The 19,759-nt window shown below is 48.9% G+C and overlaps 1 protein-coding gene across 7 annotated transcripts in view; it reads right to left on the bottom strand.

Moving 5' to 3' along the window:
- Positions 1-18,673, bottom strand: part of LOC117871352 (ecto-ADP-ribosyltransferase 5-like) — a 32,783-nt gene extending 14,110 nt beyond the window's left edge. The window contains exons 1-5 of one of the 7 annotated variants that reach the window (XM_034759245.1): positions 13,946-14,260; positions 13,182-13,268; positions 10,494-11,190; positions 8,665-8,697; positions 5,971-7,450 (exon numbers count right to left, since the gene is read on the bottom strand). In XM_034759245.1, coding sequence (XP_034615136.1) covers positions 7,308-7,450; positions 8,665-8,697; positions 10,494-11,190; positions 13,182-13,247 — 939 coding nt within the window. In that variant the 5' untranslated portion in view covers positions 13,248-13,268; positions 13,946-14,260 and the 3' untranslated portion in view covers positions 5,971-7,307. Of the gene's footprint in view, positions 1-5,970; positions 8,698-8,760; positions 8,871-10,493; positions 11,191-13,181; positions 13,269-13,945; positions 14,263-18,600 lie in introns of those variants that run through there. The other 6 variants (XM_034759251.1, XM_034759249.1, XM_034759244.1 and 3 more) reach the window with 6 other exon arrangements.
- Positions 18,674-19,759: the final 1,086 nt, after the last annotated feature.

Below are 19,759 nucleotides of genomic sequence, written 5' to 3'. Positions count from 1 at the left end.
GGTTTGACCCTGAAATACAGTTCTCAGCTGGAGGGGTGGGGAGTAGCTGTGGGGAAATCCTGCTTTCACTTCCTAAAGCATTCTGGGGGGTGGAAATACTGTACCTAGTGCTGCTGTGTTTACTCGAAACTCCTGCACAATACACAGAACCCAACAGGCCGGGCAGGTCTGTCAATCGTATCCTAGAGAATGGGGCTAAAATAACGATATAACTGAATGGTTCAGTGCCTCACCCAAGTGCCTGGTCAGGTGTTTGCTCAGCAACTAACTACCTCATAGACTGCGCCTCGCTGCTTAGTTCTGCCCCGTGGCTAACGGGGTGATGGACGACTCAGACGTCAAACACCAGGGCTGATCCTAGGCCCAAGGGTCAGAGCCACACGGCCCTCTCAGAGACACAAACACACAGACCTCTGTCACCTGGCCTGGTCAGGGACCCCAACCCCAGCCACACGACCCACACGGAGACAAACAGCAAACAGACCAACACACAACTCCCCAAGTGGGGATCCACAGCTACGCCCTGAAAAACTCCCCTGCTTGCCTCTCCTGTTCGCCTGCTGAGCTGATCCCTTGTTTAGAGGATATGGGGTGGAGTTGGGTCTTTGGGGGGCAGATTTTTCTAGCCCGGGAAAGGGAGCCAGGCATTGGAATTTGGATCCCGGGGGAGAGCCAGTCACATGGGGACTAGGGTGTGGCAGCGTCTTGCTCAGGGAAAGCAGGGATGGGGTCAGGAATGGGGAGCAACTGGCCAGGGGTGTTTACTGGAAGGGGTGGGACTTCCACTGAACACATGGAAATGCCGTCACTCCCCCGGCCTTTGCCCGTAAAGGAGAGGATGTGTGGCAGGGCCGACTCCAGGCACCAGCGGAGGAAGCACGTGCCTGGGGCAGCAAAAATGGCAGAGCCGGCCCTGCACAGTGGTGACCTTGCCCAGCTACATCAGAGTGAAAACTACAGTGCCCCTTGGAGGTGAAAATAACAGCTACAAAACTGTCCCAGTAAAAAGAAGTCGGGCGGCTCTCAGTGTTCTTCCTCCAACGTGAACCAGTTCTTACTCCGGCTGTGACAGAAATAAACTATTGAACAGACTCAGTAATGCCAGCGGGCTAAGAACTGTGCACATCCTATTCCATTAACGTGCTGCCCTGTTTCCGGGAGATCCCCAGTACAAGCCCTTCCTCCACTTGAGAAGAGATTTGAACAGGCATCAATCACCTTTGGGGGAAATGTCCTAGCAACTGGCTTATGGGATAGTCTGGTGTGGGGCTCCCTCAATCTCTGCTGTTCCCCAGGGGATACATCATTTTAAAAAGGCGTTGGAGGCGGGGGATGGGAGCCGGGATTCCCACTGCCAAGGCAGGTGCCAGGAACACTAGGGTACAGGGTCTCTCTCACACTTGCTCTCTCTCTCTAAGGCCAATTATCCTGTCACTACGTCTGCACAATGGAACAAATTCAGCAGTGGGCCAGAGAAAGAGAGAGCCCAAGCAGCTAAGCACAGGAATGACTCTGCAGTCCAGTGGTTGGTGTCCTCATCACCTAAGTATTAGGTCCTAGTTCAAATCCTTCTCCCTCTCTGGTAGATGGGGTGTGTGTGTGTATGTTCCTGTTTGTCCCAGGTAATACCCTAACCACTGGGCTTGAAGTTAGGAGGGAAGTCCTCATATTACCTCCCAACCCCCGCTTTTTGTGTAAGCTTCTTTATACAACTACAAGATCAGGTCCCACGGGTGAGTTAGGTGGAGGAACGCCTGTTTTCCCCTTGTTCATGCACCACTGTGGAGCTGCAGGGGGCATGTGCAGAGGCAGAAACATAGGAGCCTCGGGAATTCTTTACTGAAAAATTAAGGTGCCAAACAAGTTTACGCACCTATAGGGTTCAGGAGCAGCTGAGTGGGGAATCCCAAAGAGGGCCTGATTATTGGATTTAGGTGCCTAAAGTGGCAGTTAGGTAGGGATAGATATCAGCTGCCCTGGCAATTTCTGGGAAGAGATGAACAGCTTTCTGCCTGGGAGGTTCACCTGATGCTATGAATGGATCATCTTGGTGGTTGTATCAATAGAGGACAGATCTTTAAAATGAACAAACAGGGATGTTTGCACTCTATGGAAATAGTTGCAGTCCAAGTGTGTTAGGATGTAGATGTGGGCACAGTAAGTGGATTCTTTGTTTTCACTCCCTAGGGTTTGAAATATTTCTGTAGCTTTCCCCTGTCCTGAAACTTTTCTAATCTTGTAACAAATTTGAGATCTAAAATCAACTCAATGGAAAATGTTGGACTTTTGATTCTAAGCACCAAATTCTGCCCTCTGAGACTGTAATTAGTATTACAGAAACACCTAGCGATCCCACCCTGGAGTGGGGGCACATTGTGCTGGGGGCTGCACATAGGGACGCAGTCCCTCTGCTGAGGAGTTTGCAGTCTGAGACAGACAAAGGCTAGTAGAGAAAGAGAAGTAAAGTGACTTGCCCAATGTCACACACAGCAGGCCAACGACAGAGCTGGGATGAGAACCTAGATCACCTGGCTCTCACACCGGTGCCTTCCCTACCAGACCACAGCACCCCACAGATATATTGGTGCTGGACAGATGTAGCTGTGGTGAGATCTGTATCATTGACTTTTTTTGCATTTATAACTTTTTATTAATTTTTCCAAATACAACAAATAGACCAAAATACCAGATTCATCATAATACAGACAGTAAGTAAAGGAGGTCAGGCCAAATGGAGGGGGACGGGGGGGAAAAGCAACATATCTATCTTAAGGCTCTGCATTAATCACAGAGCTCTAAGAAGTCAGCACAAAGACTGCAGAATGCAGTCGTTGGTTGGCTCCGAGGTCGGCCATATCACTGAGCCAGGCATTAACGTTTGGTGGGGATGGACTTTTCCATTTTTGCAAGATGAGTGTTTCAACGACCAAAGCAGATTTGTATCACTGGCTAAACCACAGTCCAACCTGCTGTCTAGAGATGAATGTAGCACAAGTGTCTGTAATGAGGTTAATGAGGAGTAAGAATTTAAAGATGTTACTATACCTGACTTCCCCGAGTGGCTGCGATTCCCGGGCAGGCTGCTGACCCAAGCAAGAGATGGCTGCAGACTAAATACTACAGCTGCAAATGCTTATACTACAGGAAACGGCCTGTCTTTAGCTAAGAAACCTCCCTGTTGACTTTCACTTTCAGAGTTAATGGAATTGTTTTTAGCAATAAGGGGTTGAGCTAAATCTCACTGAAGCCAATGGAAAGATTCCCATTGATTTCAATGGTCTTTGGATCAGGCCTGTACAGACTCAAAAGGTTACTATGAACTTGGGCAAGGGGTCCTGAGTATTCCCAATATCACCTATTTCCAAATGTATCCACAAAACTACCCCCGTTTTATCCTCTGTGCTTCCTGTTCTAGGGTTCTTTACCTCCCTGAACCAGATGTTAAAGCCAAGTAAAGACTCCAAACCCTCTGGCTATTTTAGGGGCAACAGCTTACTTAGAAACCAAGGAAAACAACATTAAGTGGGGGAATGGTTCTGCTATTGTGGGGAACTTTCTTGGCTTATACACCACCCCTGTGAAGTGGGCTAGCGAAAGGATCTGAGTCTTCATTCCCACTTCCTTTACCCAGAGGCTGCCTGACCTTGAGGACTCCCCTTCCACTCTCCTGTATGAGTCCTCATAACCCCGACAAGGCTGGGCCCAGGATTCCTGGGGGGCTCAACCACCACCCTTGGCACGGTCACTTAGGGCAGGGGTTAGGATGTCCTCACTCTGGGGTCCTCTCTCCACACTGGACACTTCCCTGACCCACTGATCATTACATGCAGCTCAAAGCAAATAAAATTTATTAAGCAGCAACCAATTGAAAAAAATAAGGAAAAAATGAGTGTAACCCTTCTGCCCATCTAAGTTGGCAGCAACAAGGGCCGGGTTCTGTATCTAGGGGTTCCGTTTCAATAACGCAATGCAAAACCGGCTCGAGCCCCCACCCAGTGACTGGGACAATTACATACCACCCCCTGGGTGCCTCTAAGAGGCAATACTTCCCCTCTCGCAAGCACGGAGTCTGAGTGTGACAGAAAATGTTTAATAACATGAGGTAAACGACATCAGCATTAAATTGGAAAAATACCACGAACAGGATTCATAACACAAACCATGAGCAAAATCCCACCCCAGCAAATTGGGCCATGTCCTTTCCCTTTGGTTCTTGAATCCAGCAACCCAAAAATCACCCAGAGTCCCCAAAGTCCAACACCCCCAAAGTCTCTTGGGTCCAGCAACCACCCAAAGTCCCAAAAGTAAAACAGACCCCAAAGTCTCTGCCCCGGTCAGTGCAGCCCCAGAGTAAAAGGGGGGGGCACGCAGGGTGTTAAGGGGCACCTTACGTGATCCAAGGCCGGCCGGCCGTCTCTCCGTGGGGTTCCGCCGCAGCCTTCACCACGAGCCGCTCCACTCCACCAGCTGCCCCGTGAGTCGCTCCTGCCGTCCCACGAACTGCTCTGGCAGCTGCTCCCCTCAGCTCTGCTCCACTTCAGCCATCCCTTTGGCCACTCCCACAAGGCTCCGCTCTGCTAGCTGCTCCTCCAGCTGCTCTGCTCCGCTCCCTGACCTGTGAGCTGCTCAGCTCAGCTCCGCTCTGCTCCAACCGTCCCCGCGAGGCTCCACTCTGCTAGCTGCTCCGCCAGCCACTTAGCAATATAGCTTCAGGCTCCCCCACTAGTTAACACAGCCTCAGTGATCTCAGCTCTTAATAACTTTAGCTCTTAGCAATTTCAGCTCTTAGTAGGGGAGCCCCAGTGCTAGTGCACCATTGGCCCAAAGTGAATTCAGCTCAGCAGCCTGTAAGCAATTGGTGTTTCAACCTCTCAGAGGGGACCCATGCCATCAGGTACAAATACCTGTCCTCATCCTCTCTCCATTCACTGGGTTTTGTAACCCATGCCCCTTGTCAAGCAAGTGCTACGTAGGTAATGATGAAGGACTCACTCAGTCCTTCTGTCATACAACAGTTCCACTGGCCTTGATTCACAGAATCAGGGTAACAAAACTTTAATCTTCCTGCTCCAATAACAGAGAAACTGGGGATCCCACACCAGCCAAAGTAACCACTATCAGTTGCTGTTGTCTCATGCCAGGCGGGTGGGTGTGCCTATGCAAACAAGATCAGCCCCTGGAGTTCTTTTCCACACTCGCCATAATTCACCACCAGATGTCAGGGTAGAGCTCATCCTGACTCTGCTTACATGAGAAAGGTGAAAGGAAAACCCATCACCCCGCTCTGAGGCACGGGGACATCACGACCAGTGTCTCTGGGATGTCAGGCAGTTCAGTCTGTTCCTCACAAGTCCCAGGCCCCTTCCCAGGCCCTGGCTGTGCTGCAGGGATGCTGCGGGTTGGACACTTGCTCTGGTGGTGGCCACACGCCCTCAGGCTCTAGGTGGCAGGATCCTTCTTCCCAGCGTCACCCCCACTCTGTCGGGGTTACGATCCCCCTCCCAGTCTGGCCTGCAGAGCCTCTTGGCTGGGGGGTCTCCCTGCGCTGGGCCCACTGCCCAGGGTCCCCCTCACTCTCCCCAGCTGCTCACCCCACCCGGCTCCAGATTGCTCCAGCCCAAGCTCCTATTACAGCCCCAGCCCCAGCTCCTCCACTCTGCCTCAGCTCCTGCTCCACTCTGCTGCCCCAGCACTGCTGCTGCTCTGCCTCCAGCTCCCTGGGCTGCTTCTCTGGCCCCTCCGGCTGGCGCGGCTCCACTCCCCAGCTCAGTGTGGGCCCCTGCTCTCTCCTTAGCTCGGCCCCACTCTGTCTGACCCAGGCAATTCCAGCTCACCTAGAGGACGGGACCCCTCCCTGGCCTCCTGACTCCCTGATTAGCCTGCCCACCCTGTCAATCAGGCTGACCTGAAGCATTGGCCTCTCCCCATTGTTCCTGGGGACTGTCAGTCTCACGCTCCTGATTTCCCATCCACCCTTCCCCTTTCTTTTAGTACTGGGAGCTAGCAACCATAACCCTCACTGCGTTTTAGTAAGGGGCCAACAGTCCCATTACATAGAGTTTTGACGTCCTACTGTAACTGGAGTTAACAGATTGCCAATTAACCCAAATGAACAGACAGCTTTTAAAATGCTCCTTTAGGCCCTTTCTGGTGCCAGACCTGAGACACCTGGGGTCTGACTATCAGAGGGTTTGAGCCCATAACCTCAGCTGAAGTTAGTGGGAGCTGGGAGCACGCCATCAAGTGACACAAAAGCAGACGCTGCTTTTGGAAATGTTGCCCTAAGCACTTGTCTTTAACCTTTTTCTTGGAGGTCAGCGATTCCCCCCGGGAGAATGGAACATTCCATCATGGGGCACACTGCTGAGAATCCCCGCGGGAGAGGAGCCGATGGTTTATCATGAAAACGCCAAGAGACCTTTAAGTGCAGCGTCAGCAGTACAATGCAGTACGTCGTTCGTTGGCTGGAAGCACTTGGCATTTCTCTCCAAGAATCTGGCTCTTTTTTTAAAGTCTGGCTCATCAACTAGATTGTGCTAATTCCAATATTCCTCGATTATAACCCCATTCATTTGCAGTGCCGTGTCTAGGCAGGGTAAGCTCCCATGGCGAGGCTCACCAGAGTTTGTCCCTGGAGAGCTCAGACCGAGGCTGAACATCGCACCCGATTGCAGTTACCCGAAACGTTCTGCTTGTGTTTCAGCCAAGAGGACTTGACAAGATCGCGGTAGCTCTGGTAAGAACCTAGTTGTTGGCGTTAATTGATTTGTGAAGCATCGTTCTCATGCATGGAAGTTCTGAGCATGCAATCCCAGGACAGTCAGTGGGCAGGCAGGTGGGTAAACTAGCCCAGAACTGGGCCTTTGAGCTCACCAGTTAGAAATATCATCTTCTGAGCAAATTTGATAGGAAAGTGACTGAGAGATATAGACTTGGGACCCCACAAACTGTCCTGGTACAGAGTCACCTGGCCGAGACACAGATTAATCCATCAAGTGTATTAATGAAAATACTCCGACTTAGTTCATTTCTGAAAAGTCTTATACTGAAGTCATCAAAAGTCGGTACAAAGTGCTAGCATGACAGGAATACAAGTAACTATTTATATAACAGACACCAATTTAACAAATCCCACCTGGACTAGAACTATGAGCTTCCATTTCGATTTACTCATCGGTAACGTACAATCAAAGCTTGCCCAAGCAAGTACCAGTGACACTCCCTCCATGTTCCTGGTTTCCCTTTGGAACGCTGGCAGCATAGCAGGGCAGCTTTGGATCTGGCAAGTCCCATCACCATGATTTGTGTTAGAGAGAAAAAGTGAGTAACACGAATAGGACAATTGAGAAACCAGCAAACAGTTTCATAGCAGCAATGTGGACCAGGATGACGGATCCTCCAAACAGTAAATGGCTCAGAACACTGGGAAAGGTGATGCCACCTCTGGTAACTGTTAATAGGAAAAAGCAGATCAAACAATTGATAGGAAATTATTTCACATTGACAGAGCTCCTTAAAGCTGGACACTGGTTTCCTTCCCAGCAGCTACTGAAACCTGTTATGCCAGAGGGACATTAATCCAATTCCCCTCAGCAGGACACTCCAGCCTGGGACATCCATCTCACTGGTGAGATTTCACCTGCTTCCTCCCTCCTCAGCCTGCTTGTTCCTTTGGTACCAATCATTAGTGAGCACGTTTCACCCAAACCAGTCCCAGAGGCTCCGATTTGGAGCTTGTCGTCTGCCACATAAGTGTACTCCAGACCAGTTATGAATAATAAAGACATGAGTCTATGAAACACTGGCTGCAGACACCAGTAGCACCATTTCTGTTTGTTTGTTGGTTTGTTCTCTTGGCTTTAGGGAGAAATGTAGAGCAGATCATTCCATTTTGTGGAGGATTTTGATATTTCAAAATTTGGTTTTGTTCTGACTTGGAATAAAAAACAACAACATCATTTTGTAATTCTCCACACAAGGGAAGGGAGCGTCGGCTCTGGGGCAGTGCACCGAGCAGGCTGTCCCGGGGTCGGGGGCATTGGAAGTCCTGGATCTATGACTCCTTGGTAGCCCGCCAGCCAAGCTGCCAAGGAGCCAGGCGGGTGATCTGGCCAGAACCCAGGCAGCGTTCTGACAGAGCAGTGTCAAAATCAAACCACCTCTGCAGAAAGTGAAGAGTTTGACAAATTGTCAAATTCCAAGGAGAAAATATTTTGTTGAGATTTTTCCGACCTGCTCTGGTAAAATAGTCCTGTTTAGTCCTTGAGAGGATGCAGTTCCACTGGGGCTAGAATGGGGCTAGTTATGAGAGGAGGGAGATGGAGACACACTTGTGGTGTTGGGTTAGGGGATGTGTGTTCAGCTTATAGTTCAGGACACTGAAGATGACTCTTTAGGGCTCGAAGGGGTTATTCTCCTTAAATTTTCTTTTCTGAAATCAACTGTGCCTGGAATTGAGTCAGACGTGAAGGTGTCAGATACTAGTCATGAGCCCCCTATGAGAACCTGGATAAATAGACAGAACGTGCAGTTCATCCCACTTTTTTCTCAAGTTGTTTCCCTGCATATGACATGTTTGCCTGGTGGGGTTGCTCTGTGCTCTGCACTTCAATACAGAGGGAAAGTTATTGTCAAAACAATGAAAACAAAATGTTTCTTTCTTACCAGAGTTGTCAACACATATTTGGTTCTTCTCGCCTACGGTACAAACAGAGAGGGTCAATGAAATGTGACCTCAGGCGGAATTTTCAACTCCATTCTACTATTTCCAAAGAAACATAGTAATTGTCAGACTGGATCCCACCAACAGGCTACATCTAGCCTGGTGTCCTGTCCCTGACTGAGGTCAGGCACAGCTGCATCAGGAGAAGCTGCAAGAAACCCTGGAGTGGAATTACCGACACATACAGGAAATTACTTCCCCAACCCTGGCAGTTAGTGACTGTCTTATGGCCTCATGCCTAAGGGTTTAGTGCTCTTTTAAAAAAAAAATATCCTATGTAACATAACTTTGGAGATTCTCACTGTCTATATAAATAGTTAATTCTTTTTTTGAATTCTACTAAGCACTTGGCCTCATGAAAACCTTGTGGCAATGAGTTCCACAAGTTAAGCCTGCATTCTATAATCCCTTTCACTAATTAAAATATGTTATCTTCAGTTTATTCATGTTTTATGATAAAGTGGTAAATTAGACACTGCCATTTTCCCTATCTCATTTATTATTTTATATATTTCTATCACGTTTTTATGTCTTTTCTCTTAACCAGGGGTTCTCAAACTGGGTGTTGGGACCCTTCAGGGGGTTGCGAGGTTATTACATGGGGGGTCATGAGCTGTCAGCCTCCACCCCAAATCCCGCTTTGCCTCCAGCATTTATAATGGTACTAAATACATTTAAAAGTGTTTTTAATGTATGGGGGGGGTCACACTCAGTGGTTTGCTATGTGAAAGGGGTCACCAGTACAAAAGTTTGATAACCACTGCTTAACTAAACCAACCCAATCTCTCCCGTAGAAATCGCTCTAGACCTCTGATCATTTTCATCCTCCTTCTCTCTGGACTCTTTTCCCACCCACCCCCTTCCGATAAATCTTTCAGAGCTCGGGTCATCAGAGCCAACCCTAAAATCCCAGTGAAGGGTGCCCCATGGGTTAATATAATGGTGATACAATATTTTCACATTATTCTCCATTCCATCATTCCTTATGCTTGCTAGCACTTTGTTTCCTTTATAGACCTAGCAGCACATTGAACAGAGGTTTTCACTGAGATTTGCACCGAGCTCACCACAATGCTGCCCAGGTTTCCTTTTGAGTCGATACAGCTCATTAACAATCCAGTGAAATTATCCCTCACAATGGGCGTTACCTTGAATGTGTGTCAGGGAATGTCACCTGATGTTGTGTTGCCCATTCACCCAACGCGGTTAGATCTCTCTGAAGTTCCTCACCGTCGTCCCTAGTCCTGACTGCCCCAAATAATGTGCCATCTGCACACTGGGCCACCCCCCTGCTCCCTTCCCACAGCCTCTGGGTTTGCTGTGCCATGTCTGAGAAGCCACAGCTGCTCTGCCAGGGCTCCTGTGGACTCTGTACGGGGCTTACGTGTGTTGAAGACTCGCGGTGGTTTGGGGCCTTCGCCTGCCTTTCTAGTGCTCCCATCGCCAGGGTGTCATAGAATCATAGAAGATCAGGGTTGGAAGAGATCTCTCGAGGTATCTAGTCCAACCCCCTGCTCAAAGCAGGACACTTGGTGTCGTGGGTGTCTAGGCAGCTTCTCTTTCCTCAGTGAGCGAGTGGGACCCAGTGTCCACCCACCCCAGCCCGAGCCCTCTCTAGCAGCAAGAGTCGTGGCAGCCTGTCTCCCCCAGCCCTGGTGGCAAGTCCTCAAGTCAGCGTCCCTCTCGTCAGCTCTCCCTGAAGTGGAGTTTTCAAATTCTCCACAGAAAATAGCCCCACCCAAATATTTCTCCTGTTCAGCCCAGTACTCACCGCCCAGGTATGCGCAGTTAAAATGGCTGCAGGTCCGGTTTGTGCTCCGGAGGACAAAGCGGTTATTCCTTTGTCCTCGGGACATGTTGAATATCTCATGGACTGGGATTAACACTTCTTCCTCCTCCTGAATGCGTGAGAAGGCCCTGATCTCAGCACCAAAGCACGTGTGGATGGCAAACAATGTGTCCGTACCAAATGTCTTAGCTATTAGTATATCAAAAGACGAAGAGGCAAAGTATCCAAACCTAATGTGACCTGATCCCGTGTGCTGAAACCTGGCAGAAACCCCCCGGTACACCGTCCTTTTGTACATCACATCACACCTCCCTCGTAAGAGCTGTGAAGCTCTTGTCAAGTAATAATGAAAGGCTTTGAACTGGAAACTGGCCATGTAATGAGCTCGAGATATCCCAGCCCCTCTCACTGCCGCATTCAACTCACTGTGAAAGTCATCGTCAGTATAGGCTATTATGGCTCGTCCATGCTCATCTTTAAAGCCTGTGGGCAGAGGAATCTTTTTCTTTACAAGTTCCCATTTTTGTTCTGAGTTTTCCCACACCCTGTTAAACACTGAGGACATGGACTTTTCTTTCTCTAGCAGTCCAGGTGCAATTCCATCCATTTCTTCAGCACATCCTATATATTGGTCATCAAAAGCGTCATCCATCATGCTCAGCTCCACCTGGCATTTTGCCTGGGAGAATAAAAGAAACATACAGTCACATTGGCATTTGTGTTACAATAGCACCTAGAGGTCACACCCAGGATCAGGGCCCCATTGTGCTCGGCCCTGTACAAACACACTAGGAATGGCCTCTGCCCTAGAAGCTTACCTCTAAAGCGACAAGGCAGAGGAAAGGGGGGAGAAAGGGATGGAACACACAAGCAGAATCCTCAGTGTGTTGTTTGGCAAATGTCACATTGGAGCCCTCGATTTTTGGGAGGGAGGAGCAGGGCGGGGGTGATGGATTTGTAGCTGCCTTGTAATAATAGATTAATACTGTCTGTTGCCCGGTTCCTGGGAAAAAGAAGCAGGGATGGATACAAGAGGTCTGGAAATGCAGGCGATCAGAAAATCTGTGTCAGGTTTAACGAGGAACACTTGGTTAAGAGGGGAGAGGGAGTTGTTCAGGGGAGCCAGGCTCAGGTACAGGTCCTGCTGGGGTGCAGAGCCTGCCTACATTAGCCCCCGGGGATGGTAGCCCTTTAGGTAAGACCGATGTGAGGGTGGATTGTGGATTGTTTTAAAATCCGGTTTCCCTAAACGATTTGTTCTTACAGTAAAATGGAACAACACTTTGTTTGGTGTCAACAGATACACCACTGGGCACCGACTCCTGAAGGGACGAGCCACTGGGACCTGAACTCAGCCAGAGCTGCTGGGAAGCATGATGGACTCACAGGTATCGCAGCCCTGGGCCCTGTCTGAGAGAGGGAGAATCACAGGATTCCTGCCCACGAGGGTAAAGGCACAAGGCCTGACACCCGAAGGGCTGCACTCAGAGACCAGCAAGCTATGTACCCGTGACAGAGGTGTTTTTAGTTTACTGGGCTGTGTCTAGATGTAGGGTTAGGAAGAAAGGCAGGAAGGGATATATTAATAGGGAAGACAAAGCAGGGAGAACAAGGAACATAGAAGGAAGGGAGCTAGGAGAGACTGAGATCCCAATCCACTCCCACGGAGATATCTAAAATCACGCCCATTTACCTCAGGGGGAGTCAGTGGGTTGCCATCTGCGTATGCCAGCCATGCACTGCATGCTCCAGGGCTGGCAATGCCCGTGAGAAGGTTCCATCCAGGATCCAACCCCGAACGCGCATGGAGGACAGCAACATCGTTGTGATGGGTTGTATAAACCCCAGACTAGTTAACCAGGGGTTAACAGGAGCCTGAGACCCTTTAGGCTGCAGGGTGGCACCTGGAGGGGTGTTAGGCACAACTGGTGGGCTAAAGCCAGACAGAGGCCTGGAGCCAGAACTGGAGGGCCCAGAGCCAAGAGGAGGCCTGGGAGGCTGGGGGCAGTGAAGCCTGCGGCCAGAGGTGAGTTGCCTCAGGCCAGGAGGAGGCCAGGGGCAGTGTTGGTAAAGCCTAGGGGGCGTTTGGACTGGAGTTTGAGGGGCTGCAGGGAGAGGGGGAAGACCTCGGCAGTCCCTCTCCTGGCAGTACAGAGTGGAGTGACCTGAGGGGAACAGGGAGGCTCCTGCAGGGTAAGGAGGAAATTGGTTTAATTTTGTTCTTTTGGTTTGGGATCCTGTTGGGGGATTCCCGGGGGAGCCCTGCGAGCCCGGCCCTGAAAGAAGGGTGAGCCAGGAGAGGCTGTGCGGGCTGGAAAAAGGCTGTGGTAGGAAGATATCCATGGAGACAGCAGCAAGGAGTCTGATGGAGCAGACCTTGGCTGCTGGTCAGAAGGTCCCTGGTCTGGAACCCAGTTTAGTGGGAGGGCCGGGGTTCCCCAGCAGCCACTAGGGAAGGTGGCGTGGGGCCCTGATTAGACAAACACCTGTCCGGGCTGGTCTCGGTGCACTTGGTCCAGCCTCAGCACATAAGGCTAAACTAGATAACCTCTCGTGGTCCCTTCCAGCCCTACGTGTCTATGGGTCTAAGGCAGTATGGCTGCCTGCATAGCCTTGAGCAGAAACATGAGAAAACACAGAGTGCTTCCCTGGCAAAGCTCAAGAGTTTACCTGAGGGATCCCCAGCCAGGTCTGAAGACAGAAGTACGTCAAGGGGATCAGCAGAGGCTTCATCATGGTTCCAACATCCCCGTGCAGCTGCAGGAGAATCCATCAGGAACATCAGTGGAGATGTGGGGGAAAGAACACATCAAACCCAAACATCCTCCCCATTGTTTCACTGTGATCTGTTGTTCCACATTCAGTGACTGGGCTTTCCCAGGCAGGAATTGCTATCTCACAGACTGCAGCCCAACCGTAACGGAGATGGGTTTGACCCTGAAATACAGTTCTCAGTTGGAGGGGTGGGGAGCAGTTGTGGGGAAATCCTGCTTTCACTTCATGGGGATCACATTTCCCTAAAAGACTTTGGGGGGTGGAAATATGATCCGTAGTAGGGCAGCGGTTACTCGTAAGTGCCATTACACGGCACAATACACAGAAACCAGCGGCCGGGCTGGTCTGTCGATCATCTCCTAGGGAATGGGGCTAAAATAACGACATAGCTCAATATTTCAGTGCCTCACCCAAGTGCCTGGTCAAGTGTTTGCTTGCCACTAACTATCTCATACACTCTGCACCTCGCTGCTTAGTTCTGCCCCGTGGCTAACGGGGTGATCCACGACTCAGATGTCAAACACCAGGGCTGATCCTAGGCCCAAGGGTCAGAGCCACACGGCCCTCTCAGAGACACAAACACACAGACCTCTGTCACCTGGCCTGGCCAACCCCAGCCACACGGAGACAAACAGCAAAGAGATCAGCACACAACTTACCAAGTCTCTTGACCTCCATGCACTGGATTGACAGCTACGCCCTGCAAAACTCCCCTGCTTGCCTCTCCTGTTCTCCTGCTGAGCTGATCCCTTGTTTAGAGGATACGTTGTGGAGTTGGGTCTTTGGGCGTTGATTTTCTGGCCAGGGAAAGGGAGCCAGGCATTGGAATTTGTAGACTGGACCGTGGGGGAGATTCAGTGACATGGGGACTAGGGGGTAGCAGTGTCTTGCTCAGGGAAAGCAGAGTTAGGGCCAAGAGTCGGAAGCAACAGGCTTGAAGTGTTTCCTGGGAGTGTTTCCTGGGAAGTTTAATGGGCAGCAGGTTTAAAACAAATAAAAGGAAGTTCCTCTTCACACAGCGCACAGTCAACCTGTGGAACTCCTTGCCTGAGGAGGTTGTGAAGGCTAGGACTATAACAGGGTTTAAAAGAGAACTGGATGAATTCATGGAGGTTAAGTCCATTAAGGGCTATTAGCCAGCATGGGTAAGGAATGGTGTCCCTAGCCTCTGTTTGTCAGAGGGTGGAGATGGACGGCAGGAGAGAGATCACTGATCATTACCTGTTAGGTTCACTCCCTCTGGGGCACCTGGCATTGGCCACTGTCAGTAGACAGGATACTGGGCTGGATGGACCTTTGGTCTGACCCAGTATGGCCACTCTTATGTTCTTATGTTCACTGAACACCTGGAAATGCCATTCCTCCCCTACCCTTTGCCCGTACAGGAGAGGGTGTGTGGTGGTGCTTTCCCTCCCATAGTGTAGCTTAGGAGTTAGCTTGGTGTAGGTGAGTGCTGAGCTGTACCTGAGGTGATGGGATGGATGTCAGCACAGAGTAAATGGGTACGAAACATAGGGGTGTGATGTGTGTACAGAACAGGTGGGTGGAAAATGAATCTGAACACATTTCATATTTCTTTGAAGAATGATGGGCCGGGTGATGCTTCTTTGTTTGAAATGGCTCTTCCACGGTAGTCTGAGATTGCCAATGTAAGCAGGGTCTGCTAAATTCTTCCCTGACTGCTAGCTGGGAGGGGGAGAGACTTCCGGAGCAAACTGTATTTACATAAACACACCGACTCTGCTTAGATATCCAGCAGACAGAACGCTATTGCTCAAAATTATCAACTTTGGCTGGGGTTGGGTTACAAATCAGTGCGGAAAGTAACTGAAATACATTCCGCATGGATTTATTTTCTAAATGGACAACCTACCCTAAATTCTCAATGACTGAGGGACAATCTTCACTCATTGCTATATTTGCTTTCCACAACCAACTCCCTGTATAGCTTTCCTTGAGTGATGTACCCGAATACTTGGATGCTAATATCTAAACTGTATTCTTAAATTTATTCACCTAAATTTGGGTTATTACTGATTCTGCACTATAAAACTTGGTATTTGTGGATAATCTAAGCACCATACCCGGATGTACAGACTCTCTGTTCTTAACCTGTGAATTATATAATTTTTTAACATTAGCTGTAATAAAAAAATTTAAAACTGAATGCAGGGGTAGTGAAATGCTGTTACCAATATTGGTGGCATTATTGTCATACAGGGAAGCAGGACTGTGCTTAACCTGTCCCAAATGAGAGGGTCACCCTCAGATAAAAGAACCTCGTTAAGCCAGGGGCTCGAATGCAGAGCCTGTGATAGTAAGACGGGTGGGGATAGCTCTCCCTAGGAGTCCCCAGACTGGTTTGACCTGTTCCTCCCCACTGTTCAAAAGAAGAGCTAAATAGTCTTCATTGGGAGCATCTATTGTTATTTTAAATGCTCAGTCAGAGCAGAAATCAGTTGTGGTAGGACTGTGTTTCTGCCCAACCTGCTAAGAGCTAAACATCACTGAGAAGTGAAATCACTTGAGATGGGGCAGTGTCTCTGCCCAGCCTGCAAAGAGCTGAAAATCGCTAAGATACTGAGGTGCAGAGGTCACAGCAGAGAGGGTGGCAGCAGAAGGTGACTGGCAGTCGGCTTGTGAATGAGTGGCTGGTGCGAAGGTGAGCAGAGTGAGCGGCCAGCAGGGCAGCTGGCGGGGAGGCGCAGCGAGCGAGTGCCCGAGCAGCGTAGCGAGTAAGGTGCAGGACACCCAGAGCTCTCGAGTAACGGCACGAACACATTCCTAGGAGATGGTGCAGGGACACACTGATCCTGAGTAAGATAAGGAGGCGAGGACTTATCCTTTCGCTAGCCGATTCCAGGGGGAGTGCAGAAGCCAGGAAAGTTCCCCACAACAGCAGGACCATTCCCCCACTTACACTTACAGACATGGGTATGTCTAGAGAGGAGTTTTGGAGTCCTACTTTCAGTGGGGTTAAGGTCAGCCATGAGTGTGGGGTGAGGGGACGCAGTGGTAACCCTGCCCAGCTACATCAGCGTAAAAACTACAGAGCCCCTTACAGAGGAAAATAACAGCTACAAATCTGTCCCCGTACAAAGATGCTGAACGGCTCTCAGTGATTTTGCTCCATAGCGAGCCAGCTCTTACTTTGGCTGTGAGAGGGCTCAGTGGGGGGGGGGGGATCCGGGTGCAAGTGGCTTGTCGAGATAGTCTACATTGAAACCTATGGTGAAGAGTCAGCAAAAATGCTGAATTACTAAATCTGCATAGATCACCCGGATCCATGGAACTTAAGGTGTTCCATTTTTGAGAAAGAAAAATTAAAGAGAGAATCTCGGGAGGTGGAGGAAAGGGACGATGTATCCATTGTAGGTAACACTTTAGAAAGAAAATTGAGAAGGAAAATAGAACAGTTGGATCAGGCACAACGAGCCTTATCCCTGGAGAAAGGGATTAGTGAGAAGTTAAGACAAAGTAAGTAAGCCAGACACGTCACAAACCCGTCTGCAATTGGGCCGCTCACTACAAGAAACTCAGGGAAGTATAGACATTGCTGTGAAGGCCTGTAAGGAGGCAATCCTAGATATCAGGACCTCTCAGGAAAGATGAAAGTCTTTGCAACCTGAAATTCCAGCAAGTAATTTTGATACCTTTAAGTCAATTGAGTCAGAAGGAAAAATGAAAAAAACAAGTGGCATAATTCATTTTGAATCTGATCTGCCCATTGTACCCCAAGCCACTTTAGAGCCAAAACCAGAATCTCTACAGAAACCTACCAATACCCCACCATCGGAAGGTGCAGGCACCTGCCCCAATCAAGAAAAGGTATAAAAGGTGAAAGCAAAATTCCCCATCTAAATTGTCCACTGTAGAAGCTGCCCAAACAGTGGAGATACTGGTTCCTTTGAAAAAAAGAGGAAAAGGAAATCCCGTATATAACTGTAAAGGAGGGAAAAAATCAACTTCTAAATTGGAACCATCAGGATTGAGTCGTCATGTCTCGCCATTGCAAAATTGGGAGAACAAATAAAAAAGGAGTTCCAGAGCAAACAGAGGAGTTCCAGAGCAGAGCAGAGGGTGGAGATGGATGGCAGGAGAGAGATCACTTGATCATTACCTGTTAGGTTCACTCCCTCTGGGGCACCTGGCTTTGGCCACTGTCGGAAGACAGGATACTGGGCTAGATGGACCTTTGGTCTGACCCAGTATGGCCATTCTTATGTTCTTATGTCTCCAATCAGCTTTTTGTGTAAGTTTCTCTACAGGGGCTGATCTGGTAAGCAAGGTCCAAGCACGCTTACAGATCGGGTCCCAAAGGTGAGTTAGGTGCAGGAACGCCTGTTTCCCCTAGTTCATGAAATGCGCTGGGGCTGGCATGGGCCTGCAGTGCACATGCTCAGAGGTAGAAACATAGGAGCCCGGGGGATTGGTTACTGCAGAAATTTAGGTGCCGAGTGAGTTTATGCGCCTACAGTGTTCACGGGCTGCTGAGCAGGGGTTCTATGAATCCGGGGTGGGGGCCTGATTCTGGGACTGAGATGCCTAAAGTGACAGCTAGGGATAGGTCGATATCAGCTATCCTGGCAATCTCTGGGAAGAGATGAACAGCGTTCTGCTTGGGAGGCTCGCCTGATGTTATGAACAGATCGTCTGGGTAGTTGTGTCAACAGAGGATGGATCTTTACAATCAACAATCAGGGATGTTTGCACTCTATGGAAATAGTTGTGATCAATGTATGTTATGATGTAGATGTGAGCAAAATAAGCAGATTTTTTTTGTTTTCACTACACAGGGTTTTAAATATTTCTGTAGTTTCCCCGTCCCAAAAGCTTTTATAATTTTATAACAAATTAAAGCTCTAAAATCAACTCAACAGAAAATATTGGACTTTTCATTCTGTGCACCCCAGATTCTACCCTCTGATATTACAATTTGCATAACAAAAGTGCCTAGAGCTCCCAACCCAGATTGTGGCCCCGTTGTGCTAGGGGCTGTACATAGGGAGGCTGTGCCAATCCCCCAAAACTTACAATCTAGGGCAGACAAAGGTTGGTAGAAGAAAGCGAGGTAGAGTGACTTGCCCATTGTCACACACAGCAGGCCAGGGGCAGAGCTTGGTCTCACTCCCAGCCAGCTGCCTTATCCTGGCCCACCCTCTCCCTCGGTTCCATAGGTACTGGACAGATGTAATTTCAGGCAGATTTGTATCATTGTCTAAACCACTGTGCGACCTGTTGTCTAGAGATAAATGCAGCAGGAGTGTCTGTAATTAGGATAATGAAGAGTACGAATTGAATGATGTTACAATACCTGACTTTCCCAAGTGTGTCTGAGTCCCTGGCAGGCTGCTGGCCCGAGCAAGAGATGGCTGCAGTTGTAGAACTTAATCTGCAGTGTTCATAACACAGGAAATAGTTTGACTGTATCTAAGAAACCTCCCTGCAGACTTTCACTTTCGGAACTAACGGCGTTTGTTTGGGTTTTTTTAGGAAATAAGGGCCTGAGCTAAATCCCACTGAAGTCAATGGAAAGACTCTCATTGATTTCAATGGGCTTTGGATCAGGCCTGTACAGAGTCAAAACCACAAAACTACCCCCGTTTTATCCTCTGTGCTTCCTGTTCTAGGGTTCTTTACCTCCCTGTCCCAGATGTTAAAACCAAGCAATTTTGCTACCTTGGCTCTACTGTTCCCAGCAATGTAGATCATTATGCTGAGCTCACTATTACAAGTGGCAAAGCTGTCAGGAACTTTGGTCTTTTGCAAGACAGAGCCTGGAACAATAACAAATTGTCAACTAAAGTGAAAATCTGTATTGGTGAGACATGTGCTTTATCCAGTCTTCTATCTGGCTCAGAAACATGCACGACTTACGCCAAACATACCAAAAGACTAAACAGTTTTGTAGCCTATAGGACTAACCTCCTTGCTTGTATATATATATATATATCGCATGATATTCTTATCGATAAACTAGGCAAATACAATTTAGATGGGGCTACTATAAGGTGGGTGCATAACTGGCTGGATAACCATACTCAGAGAGTTGTTATTAATGGTTCCCAATCCTGCTGGAAAGGCGTAACGAGTGGGGTACCGCAGGGGTCTGTTTTGGGACCGGCGCTGTTCAATATCTTCATCAACGACTTAGATATTGGCATAGAAAGTACGCTTATTAAGTTTGCGGATGATACCAAACTGGGAGGGATTGCAACTGCTTTGGAGGACAGGGTCATAATTCAAAATGATCTGGACAAATTGGAGAAATGGTCTGAGTTAAACAGGATGAAGTTTAACAAAGACAAATGCAAAGTGCTCCACTTAGGAAGGAACAATCAGTTTCACACATACAGAATGGGAAGAGACTGTCTAGGAAGGAGTATGGCAGAAAGGGATCTAGGGGTTATAGTGGACCACAAGCTAAATATGAGTCAACAGTGTGATGCTGTTGCAAAAAAAGCAAACATGAT

Source organism: Trachemys scripta, chromosome 1, assembly GCF_013100865.1.
Source record: "Trachemys scripta elegans isolate TJP31775 chromosome 1, CAS_Tse_1.0, whole genome shotgun sequence".
Lineage (NCBI taxonomy): Eukaryota > Metazoa > Chordata > Testudines > Emydidae > Trachemys > Trachemys scripta.
The sequence above is the reverse complement of the archived record's forward strand: the minus strand, read 5'-3'. Positions and strand labels throughout refer to the sequence as shown.